General features: G+C 32.0%; 1 protein-coding gene across 1 annotated transcript in view; it reads right to left on the bottom strand.

Annotated features, from left to right (window-relative positions):
- SI (sucrase-isomaltase) overlaps positions 1–26442 on the bottom strand; it is an 87493-nt gene extending 61051 nt beyond the window's left edge. The window contains exons 1-15 of the mRNA XM_070509554.1: positions 26320–26442; positions 23753–23870; positions 22178–22305; positions 18047–18164; positions 17645–17754; positions 16561–16712; positions 15245–15416; positions 13690–13789; positions 12589–12701; positions 9588–9713; positions 8817–8948; positions 8608–8727; positions 6251–6364; positions 1245–1329; positions 283–400 (exon numbers count right to left, since the gene is read on the bottom strand). Coding sequence (XP_070365655.1) covers positions 283–400; positions 1245–1329; positions 6251–6364; positions 8608–8727; positions 8817–8948; positions 9588–9713; positions 12589–12701; positions 13690–13789; positions 15245–15416; positions 16561–16712; positions 17645–17754; positions 18047–18164; positions 22178–22305; positions 23753–23870 — 1706 coding nt within the window. The 5' untranslated portion in view covers positions 26320–26442. The remainder of the gene's footprint in view (positions 1–282; positions 401–1244; positions 1330–6250; positions 6365–8607; positions 8728–8816; positions 8949–9587; positions 9714–12588; positions 12702–13689; positions 13790–15244; positions 15417–16560; positions 16713–17644; positions 17755–18046; positions 18165–22177; positions 22306–23752; positions 23871–26319) is intronic.
- Positions 26443–26773: the final 331 nt, after the last annotated feature.

The following is a 26773-nucleotide window of genomic DNA, read 5'->3' as shown; positions in this document are numbered from 1 at the left end:
CAGAGACTGCAAACTGAATCGAAATTTTGAAGGATAATTTAAATCTATGAGTTAAAAAAGAATCAGGTAAATCCATACATCATGTAGTTCTTGATGACGAAGTTTCAAATTCATGAATATTATTAAAAGAACTGATACTCTTAATGTCCTAATTTTTTTACCATGAAAATATTATGTTTCTTTCCTTTCTTACTTTTGTGATTTTCCAAACATATTAGTAAATTACCAAATATATTTCTAAAGAATAAATATGAAAGGGCTCCTGACTGAAATTGTACTTACTGCTCTGTGGCTATAGCCATGCTGTATCCATAGAGGCTGTGAACATCGTACTGCTTCCCCCAGTATTGCACAGCGTCCATGCAAATTGTTTTGGAATACAGGAGTTTGTCAAGAATATCTTAGAGAAAATACATAATAAACATTTCTTAAGAGGTATTTTGCCATTTTAAACTTTATAATCCTTAAATGATGTGCTATGTAATACCATACTTAGCTTAAAAATAGTGCAAGACAACGATTTAAGCTAAGTTCCAATTAGGTCTCCATCCTACACTCCTGTTGATTAACCATTAGATTTACACTTACACTAATAAATACTCTGCTTCCTAACTTCAATAGTGAATGAATCCATGGAGAAAATAGCCTTTAAAATGAATATGGAAATATACGCATCTATATTGTGCATCGTATGACTATAGACCAATTAAGTTTTATAGTAGATTAGTTTATTTATATATAATCTAATTTTACACCTGTAGACCTATTACACAATTACAAACCACTCAAATCTCTGCTTTTCAGTTTTTTATTGTGCTTTGATTTCCAAGCTTACATAGTCTTGCAATAATTATTTTCATCTTTCTTCAGATTCTCATAGCGATCTAGTCCCTTAAGATAACATCTTTTTCTTTGGTTACATTTTTTACCCACTTTCAATAGTGAAAAACATCTTTTTTAGAATATGTGAGATATAACTATTCAAGTTTGGTACAGACAATTATTTAATCACTGGCAATTTATCAATGGTAAAGATAAATCAATATGCTATACCAAAATTTAAAGTGATGCTCCTTTTCTTAGGCACAAATATTTTGGCCAAAAGTAAAACAAAAAAGGACATTAGTTTCAGGGTTTTAAAATTATGCTAAAGTTTGTGATTTAGAAATATATGCTCGAATTTGCCAGTCAACAAGGAAAGTTATTCTCACTTAATAGTAAGTAGATAACCAAATGCAATTTACCAGGAGTAAAAGGTGGATAATTTAGTTTGTTGACATCACATCCTTTCAATGAACCTTGAACAAAGCTGGAAACTTCGTTCATGTCCTGAATAGATATAAAATGAAGAAGAGTAGATTTTGAGTAATTATCAATCATATAATCAGAAACTTTCTAAATGTTTGCAAATATGTTATTTACATGCGTTAAATGATGTTCTTTTACTCCTAGAAGACAAATATAAGCTATCAACCTAAAAACAAACTTACTTAGCTATACTCACTACTTGATTGTACCTCTAGGGATGGAAAAGTCATTAAGCTGAAAAAATTAGTATTACTAGCTTTTGCATAAATGTATATACTAGATAATAGAAATATCTTAGATGGAATTCAGGGATTGCATACAACCATAATGTATTTCATCTACCTAGTTTTAATTATACATATAAAACATTAATTACAAGTATTGAGCAGCAGTCTTTTGTAAATAGTTATACCAATCTTCTCACTGTGAGTCTCTCATTGTACACGTTTCATTGTACACACTTATTTATTCAACACAATTTGTTCATTTCTGCTGGCACTTGTCTAGTTTCCATGATGTGCCTCGCTAGCAGCTAGGCACAGCACTCTTTGCCTAGACCACATCTCCTACACTCTCATAAGAGAAAAAAAGAGAAAAAAAGGTAAAATGCATTTTAGTATTCTAAGAAAAAGTTATGACCTTACTAAATCCCTAGAAGAATCTCAGGGAACCCTAGGGTTGCTGGACCATTTCATGAGAACTCGTGACCTAAACATCTCTTGGAGAAAGAGTTGTAGGGTATTGTGTTTATGGATTTTCTTGCCATGTAAACCCAGGTCCCAAACTTGTCACTTACTAGTTCTGTGACTATAACCAGTTAAATCAAGTCTTTGGACTAAAAAGAATAATGTACATAAAGTCATGCGACACAGGCTTAAGAAATATATATTTCTTTCTCCTCTGTTAATTGCACTGAAGAATGTCTATAAATGTTTGAGCCGTATTTCCCACATCTCTGAAATATGTTCTACACTCTCACAAAGGCCTCACAGTCAAGTCCTTGCTAAATTTGTTTTCCTCAGAAGAAGTATATTCTCCTTATTACTCTTCCCTTCTCCTATCCATATAATGCCCAGATGGAATTAATATGAGAAATTAGGGTGTTCGAGGGAGAAAAAGAATACATTTCTTACTGTGATACAGATTTTAAAAGGTAAATGCTTTCATTTCCCAAATGTTTTCTTAAGAACCATGAAGAAGGGAAAGGAGGTAGTTATTCAAAGTATACATTGGGGATATTTTATTGAGATTACCTGGAATATTATATTCAATTTTCTTTTCCTATGTCCAGTAAAATTAATACAAAAAGATGCTATAGTTACACAACCAATAATTTTAGATAAACCTAAGTATTTTTTCTTCATGAATTCACCCATTAAATTAAATTCAAAAACAACTTCAAACTGTTGACATTCGTAATTGAGAACTGAGTCACATTATTTTAAATTTGAAGTGTCTTTTTCTAAACCATTTTAACAACTCTTGTATATAATATTCACTGAGAAAATGTAATGGCAAAACATTTAACTATGAAATTAATGTTCTTCTCCATAATTCATGTATTTGCAAACTTGAAATAAAATTCATAGAATCTTCCAACATTAACTCAAAATGGACATCATTTATGTAATTTAACAATAAAAATAATGTTTAACAAAAATTTCATTGATTTCACATGAAAGGATTGATCAAAAATATTTAATGGTTTTATCATACAACCAGGTAAAAAGGATTAAATCAGAATGTGATAATTCTACTAGTTCACAACATAAGGGGAAAAAGTCTTCTGTACTTCAGCAGATAAATTATTAACCTAGTAAAGGAAAAAGTAAACACTTTTATATGTTTTTAACCATATTTTACAACAAATACAGCCTTTGAGATTTGATTATCTTTTGTTAAAATGTCTTGTATGCTTGGCAAGATTATATTATTAATAGATTAAACTTACTACACTTAATTTAATAGAATTTGCTTGTATCTCTTTTAGTGTATTTTGTGTATTTGCCATTTTGAAAATTCTGAAAATACTCTTCTCTAATTTAACCAAATGATTTAAGTGATGCTACGTTTATTTAACATCATGTACAAGTGAATTCGGTTAGTATTTTCAGTATTACAATCAGGAGATTCAAAGCACTGTAAGTCACGAGTCAAAGATCTCAGCGGATTGATAGTAGTAAATACACCTACAGATATTCAAGTTTCATTCAAATAATCTCAAGTCTAGTAACGATTATTTCTAGGGATTGTTAGCATCATTTTTACCGATGTTTCTGAAGCTTCTTTTATTTAAAATCCACTGAAAACTATATATAAAAACCTGGTGGCATTTCATAACTTCACATTTAAACTAAATCTAAATAAAAATAGTCTTAATTTTCAAAGAATTTTTAAATACTTTAATTTTTATAACAATCCCATAAAATGTGCAGAGACTAAAACCAAGTAAGCCCCCAGTTATTTGGATATATGAATGCATGTGGATGTATCTTCTCAATGAATCTTAAGTTTCCTAGTACCGTATATTAAATTATTAGATTTCTTTATGGTACAATTTTGTATTAGATTTTTAAGAATCAAATTATAACAACCACAAAAATTGATCATAAGAATATGCCTATTTGTTCAGAAAAATGGAAATACTTTTGAATTTTAAAGATATTGACTAACACTTTTATTTTGAAATCACAGCTTTAGTCTTAATTATACCAAATTCAGTAGTGTGCTCTTATTTCTCAAGGATTTGGAGATTTCTTCAAGAATAGGGCAGAAAAAGAGAATTCAAGTATATCTTTATATGCAAAAATCTATTTTTCAGTGAAAATTAAGCTCACATCAATTTCCAAAGTGATTTTAATATTTAAACTTAAAATTCAAAGACATTAGCATAAAATCTAAATTAGAAATCTAGTAAATTATAAAACTATTTTTAAATTTGCCATAAAAATAAAATTTTATCAATTAAATAACAACATATTTTTACTGTATATTATTCTATCAAAAAATAATCTGAAAATAGGGAAAGAAGTAGAGAAACAATTTAGCTGTAAGATTTGGTTATTCAAGTGATAGCTGGCAGCAGAATATCCACTGCTTATACATAGTATGTATTAATTCTGTGATATGTAGTGAGCTTTGAAATCATACTAATTATGATGGAGTTTTTTTCTTTTGTTAAAGCATAAGTCAAAATGCTTCTGTGTTAGTAACAGAACAACTCTGCCTTTCGCAGATGCTCTTCCTTCTCGCTTCCCCACCTCCCTTTGGAGATTAATCAGGTATTTCAGTCTTCAATGGATGTAGAAAATGGAGTATTCTCTCTTTCTGTAGCACAGTCAGATGCTCTTTCACTGTTCCTAAAGTATCATTTGTACTTGTAACTCTGCTCTAGTGGATTCAAATTGTTTTCTAAGCAGGAACAAAAAATGAATACATGGATACCGAAATGATATAAATTAAATAATACAATTGAAATTGGAGCTAGAATTAAAAACAAAACTCAACAATAGTGCGCGTTTATTTTGTTACTTCCAGTAGCAGCTAGATGTTGTAATTGTGACCTCACTGATTTTGTGTCAAATAACTAAAACTTCTCCATCTTGATTCCTCTACATCATAGGAATCCTGAAGATTATGCTAATCTTTTGCTCAATTCCATGTTGTCAGCAGAAAATACAGTTTTCTTATCTTTGTATTCCCCACAACATACTTTATATATCGATGGTGCAAAACAAATATTTTTTAACTAAATAATTGATTGAAAAAACAAGTAAATGAGTTATTAAACAGATAATTAAAATAATGAATAATGAGCTCTTCAGGAAAGTGGAGATATTGTGGACTTAGCCAAAGAAATGATAGCTATCCCAAGGATATCCACTATCTCTCCTTCCAAAATTCTGTACAGTTGCAATACCTTTGAACAAAATCCTTGGTGCACTCCTGTGCTCTGGGTTATTAGACCTTTTTTCTGAAATTTAGAATCCTGGGGTCACCCAGTAGTTTCACTCCCCAAATGTGGTTATAGTTTCCATAACAAACGACACTGCATCATTGACTACCATCCAGCATTATTCTATACAATAAACCTAGCAGCAGGCTATCAATAGCCACAGATATGAAATTTTATCTAAAGAAACTTTTTTTTTTTGAGGAAGATTAGCCCTGAGCTAACATCTGCTGTCAATCCTCTTTTGTTTGCTGAGAAAGACTGGCCCTGAGCTAAGATCCGTGCCCATCTTCCTCTACTTTTCATATGTGGGACGCCTACCACAGCATGGCATGCCAAGCAGTACCATGTCCGCACCCGGATCCGAACCAGGGAACCCCGGGCTGCCGAAGTGGAACATGCAAACTTAACCACTGCACCACCAGGTCAGCCCTAAAGAAACTTCTAAACACTAGTGTTTTCCTTTAATAACTTTACCAATATCTAGGATGTGGTTTGTTGTTAATTTATCTTGAGATAAAACACAACCTATGGCCACTTTTGATTTGTTTTATTCTATAACTTACTGAAAAGGAAATTTCTAAAGAGTGAGGGTTTATTCAGGCCTATATGGCTGCAATTGCTTGACTATTTTAGACTTTAATAAATGCTTTCAGAGTTGCACTACTATGGGCTTATCTCTAAATCTTGATTGTTTTTCAAACATAATTGATTTGTCATAAAGATACAACACCATAGTGACAGAAATAAAATTTATTCTATAAAGTGTATTACTGGAGAAAGAAAATCCCAATTTGCAGTCTTTAGTTTTTTTTTCTTTTCTGACCCCATGAAGGTGACAAGCATGATGTGCATTCTAGAAAACTATTATAATAGCTTTTAACTTTATGTTTAATACATTAAAAATATATCAGGTAAACAATAATTATTTTATGTAAAAATAATTCTATGTTCATTGTCCAAAATCACTGATTTAAAATCGCTACTTACAATCCAAATTCCATCATAGGGCACTTCTTGATGGAAAATGCTGCATTCATTCGCCCACCAATCTATGCAGCTTGGATTAGTGAAATCAGGGTATACTGTCAATCCTGGCCATACCTAGAAGAAGAGATCATTCACATATACACATAAGTCAAATGGAAAATGAATAAGTGAGAATTCAAACTAATTGAGAGAAGAAAAATAGTAAAAAAAATATGAAAGTTATAATATTGTACTGCTTTAAGTATATGTGATCAATGTGCCATCTAAATTTACAATAATCTCAGGCTTACTTTCAAATGAATTTAACGGACAGTAGTTAAAATAAAGAATGAGAACACGGGGGCGGCCCAGTGGCAGAGCGGTTAAGTTCCCATGTTCTGCTTCCGCGGCCTGCAGTTCGCAGTTCGGATCCTGGGTGCGGATGTGGCACTACTTGGCAAAAGCCATGCTGTGGTAGGCATCCCATGTATAAAGTAGAGGAAGATGAGCACGGATGTTAGCTCAGGGCCAGTCTTCCTTAGTGAAAAGAGGAGGATTGGCAGCAGTTAGCTCAGGGCTAATCTTTCTCAAAAAAAAAAAAAGAATGAGAACATGAATCATTTAGCAAGAGAAAAATATGAGAACATGGGATGAGGCTGCTATTTTGACTGCACCTAAATTTATTTCTTGGCATCCTAGTTGGTTAGGTTAAAAAACAAACAAACACAAAACTATATATTTATTGTCTGAAAAGAAATACATTAGTTCATTTCCAAAGGGATTTGCTTTCAAAAAGTTCAAGTAAAAAAAGTCCTTGTATATTTATTTTTTATTTAACAAATGTAAATATGACACTTTTTAAGTGCTGGGCACTATTCCAAGCATTTTTATAATTATTAACTCATTTAATGTTCACTAGAACTTTAGGACGAAGGTACTCTTTTTCTCACCACTGTACAGATGAGGTAAGTACTAAAATCAAACCCATTTTATAGGTGGGAAAAGAGATGAACAGCTAAGTTAAATACATTGTTTAAGGTCACGTCACTAATAAGTGTCACAGAAGAAATTCAAACCCAGGCAGCTCATATCTGAGTGCATGCTATTAAACACTTTGCATACTATGCTGCATCTTTATGATTTATGCTTCTTCAAATTATTTTGCTTATTACTTAAAAAAATGTCATTAGGCCAGAGAAATTCAATTTCAGATAAATTGAGATAAATAATATCGTTTTATATCAAAGTTGTGCATATTGGCCATCTGATCTGATCTGTCCATATCCGACAGAGCAACGTCTTAACAAAATGTGCTCTGTGAGATATTAATAGGCATTATGGGGATGAAATTCAGTTTTTGTTTCCTAATGGGTCTCATAACTATTTGAAGAAGACTTTCACCAGAAATTTTAACTTTGGTGAATGTAATAAAAAGTGATGGTTAGGATATTCTTCAGTATTTTAAATAATGCTCTAATAAACATATTTCTATAAATTAATATTTTCTCCTGTTTTCTTGGTGGGAGGAAGATTAGCCCTGAGCTAATATATGTTACCAATCTTCCCTTTTTTGGTGAGGAAGATTGGCCCTGAGCTAACATCCGTGCACGTCTTCCTCTATTTTGTTTCTGGGATGCTGCTACTCTTGAGAAGCGTGTAGGTCTGGGCCCAGGATTTGAACCTGCAAATCCCAGGCCACCAAAGCAGAGCATGTGACCTAACCAATACGCCACCAGGCCAGCCCCTGTTTTTTTGTTTTTTTGTTTTTTGACTAAATTACTTAAGTAGAATTACCAAGTCAATGTATCTAGGTATCATGGCTTTTGATGTCTTACAAAGTTGTCTTCAAAAAAATATTAATCCTAGTTAAAAATTATGCATTTGGAAGCTAGGCAGTTAGTTTCTTGACTCTGTTGCTTATTACCTCTGTGATATTAGGAAAGTTAGTCCACCTCTCTCAAATTCACTTTTTTCACCTGTAAACCAAGAATTTTAACTATAGCTATCTCATCATTTTATTGTGAAATTAAATGTAAACCATGAAACTTAATACCCAGTACATAAGTACTCAATTTACATATACAATTATTTTGCATAAAATTATCTGAATTTTTGTAATGACAAAGTATTTTTTAGCTTTAGTTTTAATTGCGTACAGCATTAAAAATTATCTGTCTTATTACAAGAACTTCTTTAGAGATAATTGGAGTATTTCCTCTGTCTAACATTTCTCTACACAATCAAAACATCAAACCCAGATCTGAAAGCAATATGGACATACGCACACACACACACACAAATACACACACTTATGAAAACTTTGTTGTTGCACAATAGAACATCTGAGTAAAAAGACTTTAATGAATGTAATGATTTACCTCACCAATAATTGCTGTAGTCCCATCAGACTCATTTACCCACACTTTTTGTGCATTTCCTCTCTCATAGGCTTCATATGCTGTTCCGTCAGCACGTCTGTCTATGGAGATTGCAGGGTCCTAATAATAGAAAGAATAAACTATAGAAAATCTAATAACTTACAAATGTGTAAATACTGAAAATGTATTAGTAAATAATCGGTCAATACCAAGATGATGACATATTTCTGTCCATGGTCGTGCAAATCTTGAACAAATTCAGGGAGCCCACTAAATGTAACTTTGTCATAAGTAAAGTCTTTTTTGTCTTCCATATAGTCAATATCGGTGACCTGTGTATCCTGCAAATTAGCAGAGTATATTTCAATAAATATACTGAATAGTACTGAAAAAGTATTTAAGTACAACGAATTTGTATTTAAAATATAATGATTAAAAAGCAAATGAACTTAGATTAATTTTATTCCATTAAAGAGAATGATTTTGTTTATAAAACTAGTTTTCCTAATTCTAAAGTAGAAAAGCATTAACTGATTATTCACATTTGTTTCAGTGATGATCACTGGATATGTACTAGGCTATTATTATAGCATAATCCTACATATATATATATTGTAATGCTACATATATATATATATGATGGGATTCATTGCATAGACAACAAAAATTTACACTCTACATAAAATACATTGTTTTTATTACATTAAAAAGTATATAGGCTCCAAAAGGATAAAGTCTATTAAAAAATTGAAATGATTTTGTTCACAGTTAAGCATGTATTCTGTTAAGGTGTGATTCATAATCAGTTCTCAAAATTTCAGGTAGGTCTTGGCATTGCATATAGACCTAATATGTACTTTATAGCTAAAAAGCAGCTTAATAATCCATATATATATGATAATCCTGACAATTTCCTACATTTCTTATTGTGACAGCATTTAACTTGATATATATTCCCACAAAACCTTCATTCCACTTACAAATGGTATGCCAGCTTCCCGATTTCTTCTTACCACTTCTTTTACTACATCAAGCGACTTATAATTCCAGCGACTCAGTTGGAATCCAAGACTCCAATATGATGGCATTGCTGGTAGTCCAATGAGCTTGAAGTAAATGGATATTTAATTAGTTTCAATAAAGAGCATTATAAAGTAATGCTAATATGTTTCTTATTTTGCTGTATCTCTAACATTCATTTAAGTTTAACTAAAAATTTTAAACAAAGATTTAGTGTTATTTGCATTCTAAAATGTGTCCTGGATATTCTGCTATAATTTTATGAAAAACTTACATTTATGTTTTGTCACTCATCTTCAGTTTATTTTGTGTTAAAAACTTAGAAAGTTAGTGCTTGAGAAATTAGCATTGCCAAGATATATTTTGCAGCATGGAAAGTTAAGAAGAGAATAAAAGAATAGCATCCAAAGATAAGAGGAAAAGGAAATTGTGCCAGCACACTCACACTTCCTGTAGCAACAAATGAAGGAATTAATAACAGTCATCATGTAAGAGAAAAGATGCATAAAGTAAACAATTTCTATTCCCTTCCATTGTGACACTGATTTTGCTCCTGGTTTTCAAAAATATTAATAAAATAAATATTTGACAGGGCTCTCACCCAGTTATCTCACAGGTACTTTCCTCATTCACATGCAGGGCCTTGGTTTCTTCCCTTTCCCCAGGGGCCAGATGGAGCCCCTTCTCATGCCACTCCCTCAGGGCCCAAGCAGGCCCAGGGCACACTCGCAGCCGAGTATCAGTGTCTCATCACAACAAGAAAGAATATGATTTAGCAGGTGGAAATAAGGGTGTAACAGATATTAAATTTTTTCAATGAAAGTTGAGAATTAGTGGGGCCGGCCCTGTGACCTAGTGGTTAAGTTTGGCATGTAGTGCTTTGGTGGCCTGGGTTCACGGGTTTAGATCTTGGGTGTGGACCTACATCACTCTTCAGCCATGCTGTGGTGGCAACCCACATATAAAGTAGAGGAAGATTGGCACAGACTTTAGCTCAGGGCCAATATTCCTCTGGAAAAAAGAAAGAATTAAAAATTGAGTATTAGGTTACATTAAGACAACTTTATTTTGCATGATGAATTTTCTTTGGTTTACACCTATATGTAGTAATATGCAAATAAATTTGCCTAAAAATCTTAGGCAAATATATAATAATATATTATGTATAATTAATAATTATATGTATAATATATACTATGTTAAAACTACTCATGTTGGGTTATTGCATTTTATTTAAATTTAAGCATTAAATTTGTTTAAAAAACAACTTGGCATCAAATAAAACTGTCAAAAAGTCAATATTTTTTAAATCTATTCTTAAACATCTTATGTTCCACAAAATTTCTTTAGAGATTGGATATGTGATTGAAATTCCCTCGTGTATGTGCTATATATTTATTTTTGTTTATTTTTCATTAAAGTATGTAAAATTTTATTAATCTTATATCAATTTATATAATATTCATTTTATACTTTATATGCATACATTGTCTTAAAACTGGTCATTCAAATTAATTATATTTTAAATTTTAACATATTGAGACCACTAATAGGTTAGATTATACAAGGAATATGATTTGTTTTTCTTCAAACAATAAAGTTTCTTTTGCCTACTCTCTACATGATCTCAGCCTCATTTAAATGCAGCAGTGATTAATGGTGCTATGTTCTACACTAGTCTTTTATTGCTTAAATTCAAGTCAATTCAATCAAGTACCCACAAAATGATGTAAGCAAGTGCACTACTGTCATACGGATGCTGCATTCACATGTCAAGCGTGACTCAAAGGCAACTACTGCTGACCACAGTCTTTTCTGAGTATGTAATAGACAACTATTCCAACTAATATGTCACAAATCAAATATCAAATTCTTTCAAAAAATGTGCTGTCCTCTGTTCTGATGGTGTGATAACCACACACAAAGTCTGTGCATAGGCCAGCCTAGCACTGTAATTATGATTTCATATTACAGAGACTGTAAAGTTTGTGTGCTTTTCTGAAATTCACATCTATGAACAGCAACTTGAGGATTGTTAGACATTGTAAATTAGTTAATTTTGTAAAATCCTAGCTACTCTTATTTCAGGTTTTTGGACCCTAATTAAAAAAAAGTTTTTGATAGTAATTACTTCTCCTTTGAGATCATTTTAGGAAATGAGAATTACATTTCAAAAGATATATCAATAAAACAAGAATTTAAAAATAGTCATGTCCTTAAATAACATACCAGTAAAAATAGTTTATTTTCCCATGATAACACCAGGAATTACATATGCCAACAGTCACAGGAGAACAATTATTTGGAAGAAACTTTTAAAATCAGGTTCAAGGTAAGCCCTGGATTCCTTACCTCTCTAAGGTCCATCTTGGTCTCAGGCACGTTAAGATGTTATTTAATATGTAAATGAGAGTTGCTTAGACAGTGACCTTAGACATAAGACTTCTGACTATGCCTCAAAATCTACATTTCTAAGCCTGAATGCCGGAGCCAGTTTTCCTGGAGTTCACCTACTGTGCACTGACAGCAAGTTTCACTAGCCTTCCTCATAACTCAGTTGCCTCTAGGATTTTTATCACAGGGATGTACGACCTATACAGCCATTGCCTGTCCTCAGTCTTGAAGATAACATACTTCCCTTTGCTTTATTCCACCAAAGTAGGTCATAAATAAGTAAAGATTTAATATGCAACATCTCAAAGAAATCCAACAACTGAACTCAGCTGCCTACAAGCAAGAAACAATCTGATATCAGAAATATAGATGTTTAAATAGACATAAGCTTCATTGTATAGGAAAAATAAAAACCACCTACTCATATCTTAAAAATGATAAGATATGAAAATATATTTAGCTAACAGGCCCCAGATATCTTAAAGAAAGCCATTTAAATATGTGGGCATGTTCGCTGAAAGGAAAGCATGGTAGGAAAGGATTTCATAAAATAGACCTGAAACGCACCTCTTGATACTGTTGAACTACTTGTTCTGGTGTATCTCCTAGAAAGATGTAAAAGTCCAGAATGCCACCAATAACTCTGTAAGTTACTATTGGAGTAGGCTGGATGAAAATCTCTACAAAATAAAAATTGGAAAACATATGTAAATAGTAAAAATATGCAGAGTGACAAAATAATTACAGAGTTTACTTAAACTACTTCCTGTCAACCATATAATGTTTACACTATTTTTAAATAGTTAAGATGAAACAAGACAGTGAAGATAGGAAGAATATAGGAGAAAAGTGGAATGCCACCATGTCTGAGGTTTATGACAGGCTAGCCCAGATGTTTCCTTCTCCGGAGGCTGGCAAAGCTCCCCTGGAGACTGCAGAGCAAGGGATAGTCAATCAGTCCTTGCACAACAAAAAGATTTCTTTCTAAAATCGAATGCCAATTAGTTATTTTAATTGAAGTTTCTCTAAATGATCACCTTATCACGTTAATTTCTAAGAAAATACTACAAAGCTTTTTAATTTAATTTTTCTATATGTAAAACATAGCAATTGCCTAGATAGCCAGATAATATATACTTTTCTTGCTGGAACATTATAAATTTTTATAACATTATATCATCACTGATTCATGTATTAAATGTAGGTATTGTACTCACAATATTAAAGAAACAAAGGATTCTACATTACTTGAATTATGATAAACTAAAAAACTATTCTTCCTTCTTTCAATCCCTACATAGACTTTTTTCTTTTTTCTTTTCTTTTTTTTTTTTGTTTGTAGTGACATATTAACTTATCTTAACAGATAAGGCTGTAGGAATGGGAATATTCGTTTGCATGGATGTGTTTCAATGTTTATCTGAAGAGAAAAAAAAAAAAGGTACCTGAAGATCACAACATAGCATATTCTCCCCAAAATAGAAGCACTGATATGCAAAAATCCACTGTCTCACTAACCAAAAAACCTGCTTATAATAATTTCACACGCTAATCATTAACAATAGAATTTCCTCTGATACATGATATCTTTGATTAGAATACAGGGAGCAGTTAAAACATTTCAAGTTAAATCTCATTTGAATATATTATCAGATAAATTACTCTTACCCATTGCATTGCTGTTCATTAAGAAAACACCAAAAGACTTTCCGGAAGTATCTTCAATGCACATGAAGAACGTTTGATGGCCATATAAATTATTATTGTTCTATAAGGCAAAAATTTGAAAATTAACCTTTAAGCATATTTAAAATAAAAAGATCACGTATTTAAAATGGTATGACTTCCAATTTGTTTCTGTAATTTACTCCTCACATCTCCACACTAATTTTCTCTACAGTGTGTACGACATGAAAACTTGCAGCACAAAAAACATCTAACTTATTTTAATTACTGATATATTAAGATATAAAAACATATAATATATTATGCTATTAACATATCACAATTTTTCTTTATGTTTTATTGTGATTACATAAGTTTTAATGAGCAATTAATGATAGAGCAATGGCATGTTCATCCATTATGCCCCATGTAAGCCCAAGGCACTGCAGGAAACTCCAAGATGATGTCTACCCTTATAGAACATTTGCAGTACATGTGTTGAGAGCTGATGAGTGCATGAAATGGTAGAGGCAAGTTAGAAATACACTTATAAGGTGAAAGAGAAAAGACTTCTTGCTGATTGGATATGGAGGTTCAAAGGAAAGAATGTATGGAAAATAGCTATGAGGTTCCCAGCCTGGTGTTTTTTAGGTGTTTATTACAGATAAAGAAGACATAAACAAAGATTAGTTGAAATTACTAGTAGTTCTGTACCAAATGAGGCTCTTTAAAACAAAAACACATTCATTTGGGGGACTGAAATAGTTAGCACTGGCATTTAAAAAAATCACTAATATTTGACTCAAAGCAATCATGAATCAATAAAAAATAATTTCTTAGAATGTTATGGTCTTTGCCCTTGAAGAATCTCATATTCTAGAAGTATAGACAAACACATACACAAATGATATACGGTGATGATTGTCATATCAAATTATGAAAAAAGGGTTAGAAAAGAAAGACTAATTCTATATGAGGGAGTTTTGGAGATGTTCTTATGAGGCAAAACTTCAAATGAGCTCTCAATGGCTTATTGCATAAATGATAAAGAATTTGAAAGTTTAGTACGTACAAAGATAACTAATTCCCTGTGCAAATATGTGAATCTATGGAAGATATCATATGTTATGGAAGAGAAGGAAGTAGGCATAGATAGATCTACCCAATAGATAGGCAGACAAAGATTTCTTCTACATATCATACAAATCCATGTAGAATATGGTAAGTATTTGGAATTATTCTACTGCAGTGACTAGTCATGGACAGATTTAAATACAAGAGTAGCTAAAAAGGAAATAATAAAATATGAAAATCAAAATAAAACATTCATAAAGTGGAAATACTTCTTTAAACATTCATTACGTCTGTTGGTCACTAATTGAGTTAATTTAGGACTTTTCTATCACTCTTCATCCCTAAAGTAAATAAGCTAAAAGTAAAGTAAAGTAAACGTAAAGTAAATAACTGACATCAAATAAATGATGGTTTCAAATAGGCTAAAATCAACTTCTGCTCCAATATAATGATTTTATTTATAACAAGAAATATAGTTCCTTACATCACCAGGCAGTTGATCCCGGGTAAAAAGTGGCCATTTTTTCCAATATAAATCATGACGAAATCTCTTATGAATATGTTCCCCAATACCATAAATATATTCACTGGGAAGTCTGGTTGAGATCTGTAAATACTGGTCAGAGTACACCAGGGGACCGATGCTGGTGTCAAACCTGCACCATGAAAGAGAGAAATAAATGATCTTGAAACAGAAAATGTTCTACCAAATATGGGTCTATGTTATCATCCAGAATATTTCATTTTAAATATGTCAGTCTTTAGCTGTGATCACTTCTTAGGAACACATGAATTATACCATAAACAGAACTTGCCAATTTCACAAACACAATTTACTTCATCATCACCAACATGATTCTTAACAAGAATTCTCTCCTTCAATCTTCATCACAATCCCAAAGTATAACTACCATTATCAGTCCCATTGCAGAGATGACACAAATTGGGAGAATCAATTCTTGTTTTCTAAGGGGGCAAATTGGTGGGCAGCAGAGCCAGATTTCAAACACAGTTCTGGGTAGTTTCAGAGACAGGGTTATAATATATAGTACTATACTGGCTTCCACACCTCTAACATATATAGTAAAATTAACTTCAAAGTCATTTTTCCAAAAAGAAAAGGTTGTATGTTTTACACATATCAAAAATATACTACGAGAAATGGTAAATGGCATTCAATATTTTTGTGATTTAACAGTCAATTGAAAATTATTAAAACATATTTAAGAAAAGCGATTGCTGAGATTCAAGCTCGTCAATTGCTTAATTAACTTTTCTTGGAGATGCAAGAGAATTTATTCTGAAAATTATTAAATTCCTTGCCACAAATGTCCTTCAAAATACATTCATACTGAAGGCATTCAAGCAATATTTAACTTAATACATAGATATATATGAAAAGAACTTTAGTATTACTATGAATATTAGGCCCTCTCTGAACAGTAACTATTTGACTCTACAAATTGGCAAGAGTGCATGATAAATGACGTGGAAAGGTCACACAGGAATTCTAGGCATGCAAATATAGGCACGGCTAGCATCGCACCAGTGATGCTCTCCCTCTTCACCTTTGGCCCCAATTTCTAGATTTTCATTCACGTTCTCACAATTTTCATCTACAGGAAATAAAACTCCTTTGCCATTATAATTTTTACAAAAATGTACACCCACGCTCTTTTGGGAGAAAATTTCTTCTTTCTGAAAATGCCTTGAAATCAAGACTTTACTAATTCTGTGATAATAGAATAAAATCACCAGTTCTTTAAACTTATATAATTGTAAAATGAGATAATTACTCACAAAGTTCTATTATTGCTTTTTCTAATGACTTTGATGCTAAATGGATTTTCTGTAACCTGCACATCATATAAAGTTTCAGAATCTGTGGTTCCAGTAGGTTCTTTTACAAACTGATGAGGAACTTCATATCTTCTATTATTCGGATCTGTAATCTGCAAAGATTTACACAAATTAGCATTACTTGATTCAAAACTACTACTTTCCAATTCTGAATTGTGTTAAATGCAAATTCTAAATAGAAATTAATAAATTTAATAAATTTATAAATGAGCTATTAATCTAGTCACAAACTTAATTTTTTAACATTTTTAAATGGCTATGCACGGAATAAATTTTATAATTTGTTAAGGAATAAATAGAATTAATTGTTTATAAAAGTATTGTATATAAAATAAAGATGTTTACTGGACCGATATAAAACAATTAACGACAGTATTACCAAATATTGATTCTTAAACAATACGTCTTACAAATTTAATTTCCTTGTTGCTTTTCAGTGTTCACTCTGTTAGAAATCCCATAAGAATCTTGAATTTTGTTTAAAAAAACTCAATTCCTGTGAATTGTTCTAAAAAATAACATACAAAGGATATGGTGTTGTTTTCATTTCCAGATCCAAAAAGTCATGCTAGTAAACTACTTCTTAAGAAAACAGCAGGGATTAGTTTCTTAGAAATCATAAATAAAGTGACACCAATCAAAAGAACTACTGAGTCTAAGTCACACTTATGCAGCACAACTAATACCTCTCTCAAATTAAATTTTAAACTAATTCTTCATCATAATCTGTTGTTAAAATAATAAAAATTACTACAGGTTATTAAGTGTTTATTCTTCTTTTAACAGTGTATCAAATATTTTACATTGAAGATATTATTAAATTCTCCAAAAATAACTGCCAGAGGAATTATTTCTTATGTTGCATTTGATTAAACAGGCACAGAGAAGTGAAATAACTAATCCAAATAGTCCTTTGCTTTGAATAAATATTTCTTCAGAGGGAAAATGTCTTATTAGGGTGACGGGTGTGCTCATATCATGCCTTTTATTATTAATCCTTCATTAGAAATCTCAAAAATCAAACCTTGAACCGGAAACGATTGGGTGTCTGACTTTGAGTTGTTAAGAGAACACTGTTAATGTCATCTCCATATAGTGTAGGTGAAGGTATCCTGTTTAATCTGGCTTCAAGCCCTTAAAGAAAGGAAAAAGTTGACATGAGTGATGACTTTATTCATAAAGATTAATAATTATTAAATATTTTTATAATTTTACTGCCTTTACCATAAATAATGATATTTTTTAACTTGGAAGATACACTCATTCAAAAAATGAATCCTTAATATAACCAATTTGAACATTTTTGTGTACACAATTCCCATTTGATTGTATTTAAGAAATTTTTCTAAAGAAAAATTTAAAACTTATTTTTTTCATTCCTCTTAAAATATATTATATGAGATCACCATGATAGCACACTTCTCACCAGCATTATTTGTTGTCATTTCCTCAACATTATAGCCATGGTTATCTACGAAGAAGCACCAAGGAATAACAGAGTCATTCCATGGCCTCCAGCAGCAACCCCGCGATGCACAAAGTGCCTGATAAAAACATTTATAAGAAGAATCATATGATTAGTATTGTTATCATATGTGTCAGTCTCTATGTTTTAAACATTCACTCATTCTAATAAATGCTGGAATAAATGTTTTAAAAATGCCTTATTTCTTAAAATACACACTATGTTAAAATTTCACTTATTCTTTTGTTTCTCTCATTTGGAAGACATAAATATTGGAGGAATTGAATTAATTACCCCTATCAGAGATTGATGCTCTGAGATGTGATTTATCAAATTTATATATCAATACATATTATTGTAAGCTCGTGTATTTTACAGGTTCTTGCCCTCTGGGTAATTATAATCTATTCTGTTGTCATACAGTCAATGCAGAAGAGCTGAAAAACTTATTGTGTACTAATTATGTATCAAGCTGCCAGTCAGGCTATAAAGATGAAGACACGGCCCTGAATTCAAGCCTAAATATAAGGTTTATGGTAGTTATTTCCAGCTAATTATTAGATCAATATTTAATTAAACTATTTAAACTAGTTTATGTGCCAGGTTTTCAACTAGTTGCTGCTGCTGCATTGAATAAATAAAGCAAAATATTGAATTCTCAGTAATTTTGTGATCTATATGGAAAGATTATGTGAAGTGAAAGAAAATGAAAAGGTATGCATGTTGATATAAAAAGTTCAACACATGTTTATGCTGTGTGTTAACACTGGTATAATTAAAAATCTACTTATTTAAATTTAATAGTGTGACACACTTTTATAATTTGAACACCTGTGGGCTTTTTTTTCTTGGCTCTTTGCATTGAAAAAAGCTAAAGCCTCTACTGCTAGTGGCTGACACTATACATGTTAACTTCTCTCCTATTTTAATATCAAGTTAAAGTGGCATCAGATACACATATGTGTGCAGAAATACACACACATACGTACAGTGCAAACAGGAGTACAAGTGGACCTGACCATTGTGGAGGGTCATTATCTAACCAAATCTAAAGTGTGTGATTTTTTTTTTCCTTTTTCTCCCCAAAGCCCCCCAGTACATAGTTGTATCTTCTTCGTTGTGGGTCCTTCTAGCTGTGGCATGTGGGACGCTGCCTCAGCGTGGTTTGATGAGCAGTGCCATGTCCGCGCCCAGGATTCGAACCAAGGAAACACTGGGCCACCTGCAGCGGAGCGCACGAACTTAACCACTCAGCCACGGGGCCAGCCCCCTAAAGTGTGTGATTTTTGATCAGGCAATTTTACTTCTGCTATCCCAGCAATACAAAGAGAGAGTTCTACAAAAATTGTCACTTACAGTACCCTTTATGAAAGACTTTTTTTAAATGGTGATACAAAACAAAAAGGTAGAATTAGACATAGATATATTGATTTTGAAATGTGTAAAGGTGCCAAATTTAAAAAAACAAGAGAAAGGAAATAAGCAAATTATAATTGCATCTTATAATATAAAGAATATATAGTAAGATGGAATTACACGAAGTTCCTCCAAACATACTGTATTGATTTCTTAGGGCTGTTGTAACAGCCGTGAACATGGTGGTTTAAATCAAATCAACAGAAGTTTATTCTATCACAGTTCTGGAGTCTAGAAGTCCTAATTCAAGGTGTCAGCAAAACCGAACTCCCTCTGAGACTCTAGGAAAGAATACTTCCTGATCTGTTCTCAGCTTCTAGTGGCTCCTGGTAATCCTCAGTACTTCTTGGTTTGAAGATACATTACTCTAACCTCTACTTCCATCTTCACACAGACTTCTTCCCTGTGGTTTTCTGTGTGTCATCCACTCCTCTTGTGTGGACATCAGTCATTGGATTTAGGGTCCACTCTAATTCAGTATAACTTAATTTAACTAATTACATCTGCAAAGGCCCTATTTCCAAATACGGTCAGATTCTGAGTCTCTAAGTAAACACGAATTTTTGGAGGACATCATTCAACCCACTGCATATACAAACCAAAATATTAGTTTAAAATGTATATCCTTATTCTTGCTTTTGCGATACTAATAATTTTGGTTTACTTTGTATAGATTTTGATGCAGTATTTATTTTTAGTTGCTCTACCTATTTTTCAGGATTTCAGGCATTTCTCTGATTATCTTGAATTCTTAATCTAACTTCAATTCTTTCTCTGCTACATTTGAAAAAGCAAAGAATTAAAACATTAAATGTGCATCAATAGGTATAACTTAAGTAGGTAACAATACAATACATTTCTTAGGTTCTTATTTTTATTGTATGTCAGTGTATGTATACAGAATGATATGTAATAATACATAGTGGTTTGACTATGAACTGAATGGTGTCCCCCCACAATTCAGATGTAGGAATCCCTAACCCCCAAAGTGATTGTATTTGGAGATAGGGCCTTTAAGGAGGTAATTCAGATTAAGTGAGGTCCTAACGATGGGACTTTAATCTGATGGGACTGGAGTCCTCATAAGAAGAGGAAGAGACACCAGAGATCTTTCTCTCTCTCTCTCTCTGTGCCTGCCCAGAGGAAATTCCTGTGAAGACACCATAAGAACGCAGCTGTTTACCAGCCAGGAAGAGAGGTCTCACCAGAGACCAACCCTGATGTCACTTTGACTTCTAGCCTACAGAACTGTGAGAAAATAAATGTCAGTTGTTTAAGCCACCTAGTCTGTGAGATTTTATTATGGAAGCTCCAGCTGACTAATATGCTCTAGGTAGAATTATAGAATTACCACTTTAAGTTCACCATCTTTTCTTAAATGACAAATATAAAATATATTAGCTGAAATTTGTTAACTTCTTAAGTTTAATTTGTTTCACACTGAAAACATCCTTTAGCAACCTAACAGTTTGACATTAAAAACTAATAGTAGGCATCAAAACCTTAAACCATTGGGTTTTAAAAGGTGTTTCCCTTTAAAGATTCTAACAGCCATATTGTTCCTAATAGAATTCTATTTTAAGCTTCAATCTTTCCTAAGAAGAATATTAGCTAAAGAGAATATCTGGCCAATTTTTCCAGTGTGTCATAGTAAACGGTATGTTATCCAGCTCTTTTATCAATAGGTAAGCAATAGGATCCACTATTCCTAATATTGTCCCAAGAGGAATCTCAGCTATTAGCAAATTTTCATGGTAAATTAATCAGAAAATTATGTACTAACTATGATGTACCAATGGTAGAATAGGGCTAACAGAACTTTATAGTTTATTTGTTATTTTGTATGTGAAGACGGGAGTGGGAGAGGCGAGATACAGATATGCATATTATAGATATAGATATAACATATTACAGACATATTCATATAATAAAAGTATACAATATATCATAGATATGCATAATATATTATAGTAAATATATAATGTATAATAATTTCAATATGATTTATAATGGAATATTTACATTATATAGAGATGGTAATATATTATAGATATGCATATCATATGTAGATATTGCAAAATGTGAATATACACACACACATACACACACACTCATTGACCTTTATTTCCATACAGGTTATGAAAACCAAGAAAGAGTCACTTTAGAGTTACATGAATCCATTCAGTTACCCTAATTTTCTCCATTTGAGCTTCTTCTCCCCAGTTAGCAAGTAATAAAAATAAATAATAATAATTTTCAAAAAATCAGTGTTACTTTACTTTCCACAGACACTTCTTAATGCCATCATTACAAATGCCCTAATGAAGCACTATTCTCTCTCAAATATTCTATATTGTCAAAGGAAATACTTCTTTTTCTTTAAGAAATGGATTTGAGAAGATAGAATTTCAGGAAGGTTTATAAAATTAACAATAGCTTGTTAAGCATGGAAAAATAACTTAACTAGAATTGAATACATGTACAGAAAAGCAAGCTCAGTAATTTCCATTATCTCTCATCTGTTTTTATAGAACTATAATAAAAAGACAGTTCAACCTGGTTGATGGTTAGATCTTTAAAAATATGGAATTGATCCAATATGAGCAATTATTTTAAAATAATTCTTATAATATATAATATATATTCATAACATCATTAAAGACTTTTGTTGCAAACCTGTGTTGGAAATTGTTCTGGAATGCAGTTTATTCTCTCATTGATAGCATCATTTAGCTCACTTGGACAATTTTCTGAACCAGGATATGCAGTGGTTGTACTAGTAGCTGGAGTAGAAGTACTAACTCCTGAGAAAGAAAATGGTCAATAAAATAAAACATACTATTAATTTTTTCCAGATTTTTTCAAGTAATGAATACAATTTAAAAGAATACATTAATTTATATATAATGAAAATAAAATAAATTTTGCATTAAAAATTTATTTGCACATTCAGTTCCCAGTCATTCAAACGAAATGATCCAAATGATATTTAGAAATTGACTGTGCAGAGTCCTGTTGACTGTTTCTTCAGAAAAAAATATATACTCATAGAAGGGCATGAGGTAGATTCAAAAGGAAACAAAATGTACAAACAACATTCCCACCACATTCACAATTTGTGTTTGATGGATGAAAAAGGAAGATGGAGAAACATGGATGGGAAAAGGATGTAGAGAAGGACACAAGAATTAGAGAAGAAAAGAGAAAATAGGAGGAAGAAGGTACTTTGAAGTGAATAGAAGAGAAAGCAGAGAATACCAAAGAAAAACAAATACTAACTCTATATAATAAAGAGGAACTTTCTAGCAATCAGATATGGGTAAGACAAAATTGATTGCTTCTCAATGTAGTGAGCTTTCAGTTTACTGCAAGAAGGTAAAACAAAAGACTAACAGCAGTAGAAAATGCTAACTACAGTTAGCCTAGAAGATCTGTGACATCCTTTCCAATTCTGATTTGGTCAAGAGAGAATGATGAAGAAAGAGAAAGTAAGTTAGGTGGACCATACAAATATTCGGGGAAAAAGATAAACACTTCAAGCCTTTGTTCACATTCCTTCTACTTGTTTTTCTCATACAACCTCTCTCTCCTTAAAAAAGAACTGAGCCTAAGACAAAGAGGGTATTCCTCCAAATTTCCTACCCGCTTTGCAAGTGTCTGAAAGCCAGAGGAAAAAGCCAGTCTTCCCACTAATTACAGGAACCTCACTGCTGGCAGTAGACAATTATTCCACTTTCCATTAACACCTTGATCCTTGGCCTCTTTGCTATTTCTCAAGCAACACAATCTGGGAAAGGTCGTTAATAGATTCCTTAATTACAATGGCACTTCATTGAAATAACCAGGATACAATAGATTAAAAAGTTGGAACAATTATATAACTTACCTGAGATCTTTTTTCACTTTTCAAAATCCATAATTATTATGAGTAAACTTTATCTTAATTTCACTATAATGTATGTTTTTTTTTTTTTTTAAGATTGGCACCTGTGCTAGCAACCGTTGCCAATCTTCTTTTTTTTCTCTCTGCTTTTTCTTCCCAAATTCCCCCAGTACATTGTGTATATTTTAGTTGTGGGTCCTTCTAGTTGTGGCATGTGGGATGCCACCTCACTGTGGCCTGACGAGCGGTGCCATGTCTGCGCTCAGGATCCAAACCATAAACCCTGGGCCGCTAAAGCGGAGCATGCGAACTCAACCACTCGGGCAAGGGGCCGGTCCCAATGTATAAGTATTTTTAACATTACTTACCTTCAACAGCAGGTGTCTTAGTTGCTAAAACAATAATTAGGGCAATAGCTATTATAGTAACTATAACAAAGAGGACAATCAGAATGATTTCTAAAGGAGTAAATTTCTTCTTTGCCATCTAAAGAAAGAAAAGGAATATAGTTTAATATGTAAAATATATAACTACAATTAGCCACCATCATTATCATGATATTATATCCTTCCTTTTATATTTTTACTAAGCAAAACACAAGCAGAGGCACAGACAGCTCTATCAGTTTATCATATAAAATAATAAACATTGGCAAACAGGGAAACAACACATGCAATTTTAAGTAAAGGGAGTGAACGCACGATGCACATTATAGTAGCATGCTACAGAGGGAAAAAAAGATCTCCAAGCAGGTGTGCCTTGCTCTCTCATGTTAGAGCATTTTTCAAGTCAAAGAAACCTCACACTTGCACTATGCTCTTTAATTCTCACAATTCTATGAAGGAGATGCTGTTATTCGCATTTTAGTCATTAGAAATTTCAAATTTAGAGAAAATAATTTACTTTCTCAAAGTCAAAAAATCCAGTTCTTCCTACTGTATCTCCAGTTCCAACACTGCTTTCTTACAACAATGTTTTGGAAAAAATATAAATATGTGGGAAGGAATATAAATATATAAAAGAATATAGATGTGAATATTGTGGAAAAGAACTTACATATGCAGTATATATTTGGGAGTGGTTGCTTAAAAAAGAAGATTTAAACCGCATGATCTCCAAATTCCTCCCTCAAAGAGCAAATAAAATATACCAAACTCTCATATCAAAAATATATATTTATTTTCAAACAACATTACGCATTTGAGTTAGCACACAAAGACTACCTAAATGTATATTTGGAAGAGCTCTTCTTTAGTAATTATCTTAAAACTTATTTGTTTAATTTAGTTTTAACCACACATTTCTCATCTTTCCTAGTCTTCAAGTTTCCATGGCTCTTCTATATTCTATGATTTTTATGTAAATCTTAATTCAATGGCATATACCCAGATAGGAATTGGGAATTTCCACAGTAATTGCTTTAATAAATTTCCAATTTTAAAATTAATTTTTTTAACTATGTCAGTTCTTATATCTACTTGTCCCAACCTAAAACTTCTTGTCCCCCTCCCATATCTTTCTACCAAATTCAATCATTCAACAAGTCCAGTTGAGTCTACCTCCAAAATATTTTCAGAATTATACCCTCATCCTATGCCCACCCCTGCAACATCTTTTTTGGACAACATGACTTCTTAGTATGTGCTGTTTAATCTTTCCTCAACACTTCCACATCTGCTATTCTAGGTTAGTTCCAATTCATGCCCAGTTCAAGTGCCATGTCCTTTCTGAGTTCTTTCCTGCTCTTAGAGGCAGAGTTAATCTATCCGTTTTCCATTTTACCACGGCACATAGCATATCTATCGCCATTATTTATTCATATATTAATTTCCTTCATTGGACTGTTACATTCTTATTAGCAAGAATCATGAAAATAGTTCAGAGCTTGACATTGAGTAAGCACAAGCTCAATTTTTTTAAATATACCTTATGAACAAATGCTGAAAGATTAGCATTCAAATTTTGTATATGATTTCCCATTACAGACATGTAGGTTGTTTATTGCATCAGTAATCTTCAGAGAGCCGGAATTCCAGCTAAACTTAATCAAAGCGACAGGTGATAGATAATGCTTTTTAGAAAATGAAACCCAGATGCTCATGTTATGTAGGAAACGACACAGTTGCATTTAATGTTTAATTTTAAGTAAGTTTAAGTCTCACTCTAAGTAATAACCTACTTTGGTATCAAGAAGCCAATAAAAAAATTGTGTTTTTCTTTTGTTAAGGGGAGTCTAAAAAAAATGCATATTGTCATGAAGCAAACTATCTTTTACTTAGAAGTATCAGAACAAAATTAATGTACCAAAATTAAATTATTCATATGAGTACTCATAAAGAATCAGTACTAAAATTTTTCGTACGTTGTAGGTGATAATTACAAGTGATCATATTACAGTAATTTTAAGCAAAATATTTTGGAGGAAATTATATATTGATGTCCTTTCACTGTATATTTATTTACAAAATGAGTAATACCTTATTAGATGGTAGCTTTATGACTGATCTTTAAAAGATGTTCTAGAAAAGATTAAATGTTTTATAAATGTAGCATTCTACTCCATCAATATATGTTTTCTGAAATAAAATATATTTAATCATACTTAAAGTATTTATTTTTCAAAACATTTTTTGATCTTTATTTTCTTCTATACAGAGCAACTAAATTAAACCTGCCATGATTCCACTTAAGTCTGACAAAAATTATGATGAAGAGCTGGGCAAAGAAAATATTCTGATATCTTAAAAAAATTTAGAAATGTTTTCTCCTGTTTTAGTGCAAGTGGTTATATATTTAAAATGGCAAATGAAAATATGTTATCTTTGCTATTTTAAAGAAGTGCAGATAGACAGGAATATTGCTAACATAAATTAAGGGAACACATAATTACTTGGAAACCATGAAAGTAACAAAGAAATATGATCCATAAACTTACCTTATTTCATAGCCTGTTCTGTTTGCTATGTTGTACCAGAGTAGGCTGAGGCTGCCAAAGTAATGATCAGGGAAAACTGCTCAGCTATATATTGAGCTACTCATAAAGTTTTACTGCACCCTCACCAGCCTATCAGTATTTAATAAACTTCTGCTCAACATGCAATTGTAAAAAGCCTGAACTCTGAAAAGAGTTTGCATCAATATTTCTCTCTGGGAACCTAGGTTAATTAATAATTGTGCTCTTAGATAGTCTTTGATTTCTGGAAGCTATGAACTACCCTAAGAACATAAAGGTGTTTATTTATATTTTCTCTTTTCTAAATCTTATTTCTTTTATTATTTTGATGTTGTTTTAACAACTGTCTTATCTCATTGTGTGAAATTTAAACTCTCACTGGAAAGTAAAACATATTGGTAAGCTAGGACCTGGAAAATATTTGCAGAAAGTAATA

The sequence above is a fragment of the Equus asinus genome, chromosome 5, assembly GCF_041296235.1.
Source record: "Equus asinus isolate D_3611 breed Donkey chromosome 5, EquAss-T2T_v2, whole genome shotgun sequence".
Taxonomy (NCBI): domain Eukaryota; kingdom Metazoa; phylum Chordata; class Mammalia; order Perissodactyla; family Equidae; genus Equus; species Equus asinus.
Note: the sequence above shows the minus strand (reverse complement) of the source record. Positions and strands in the feature narration are given on the sequence as shown.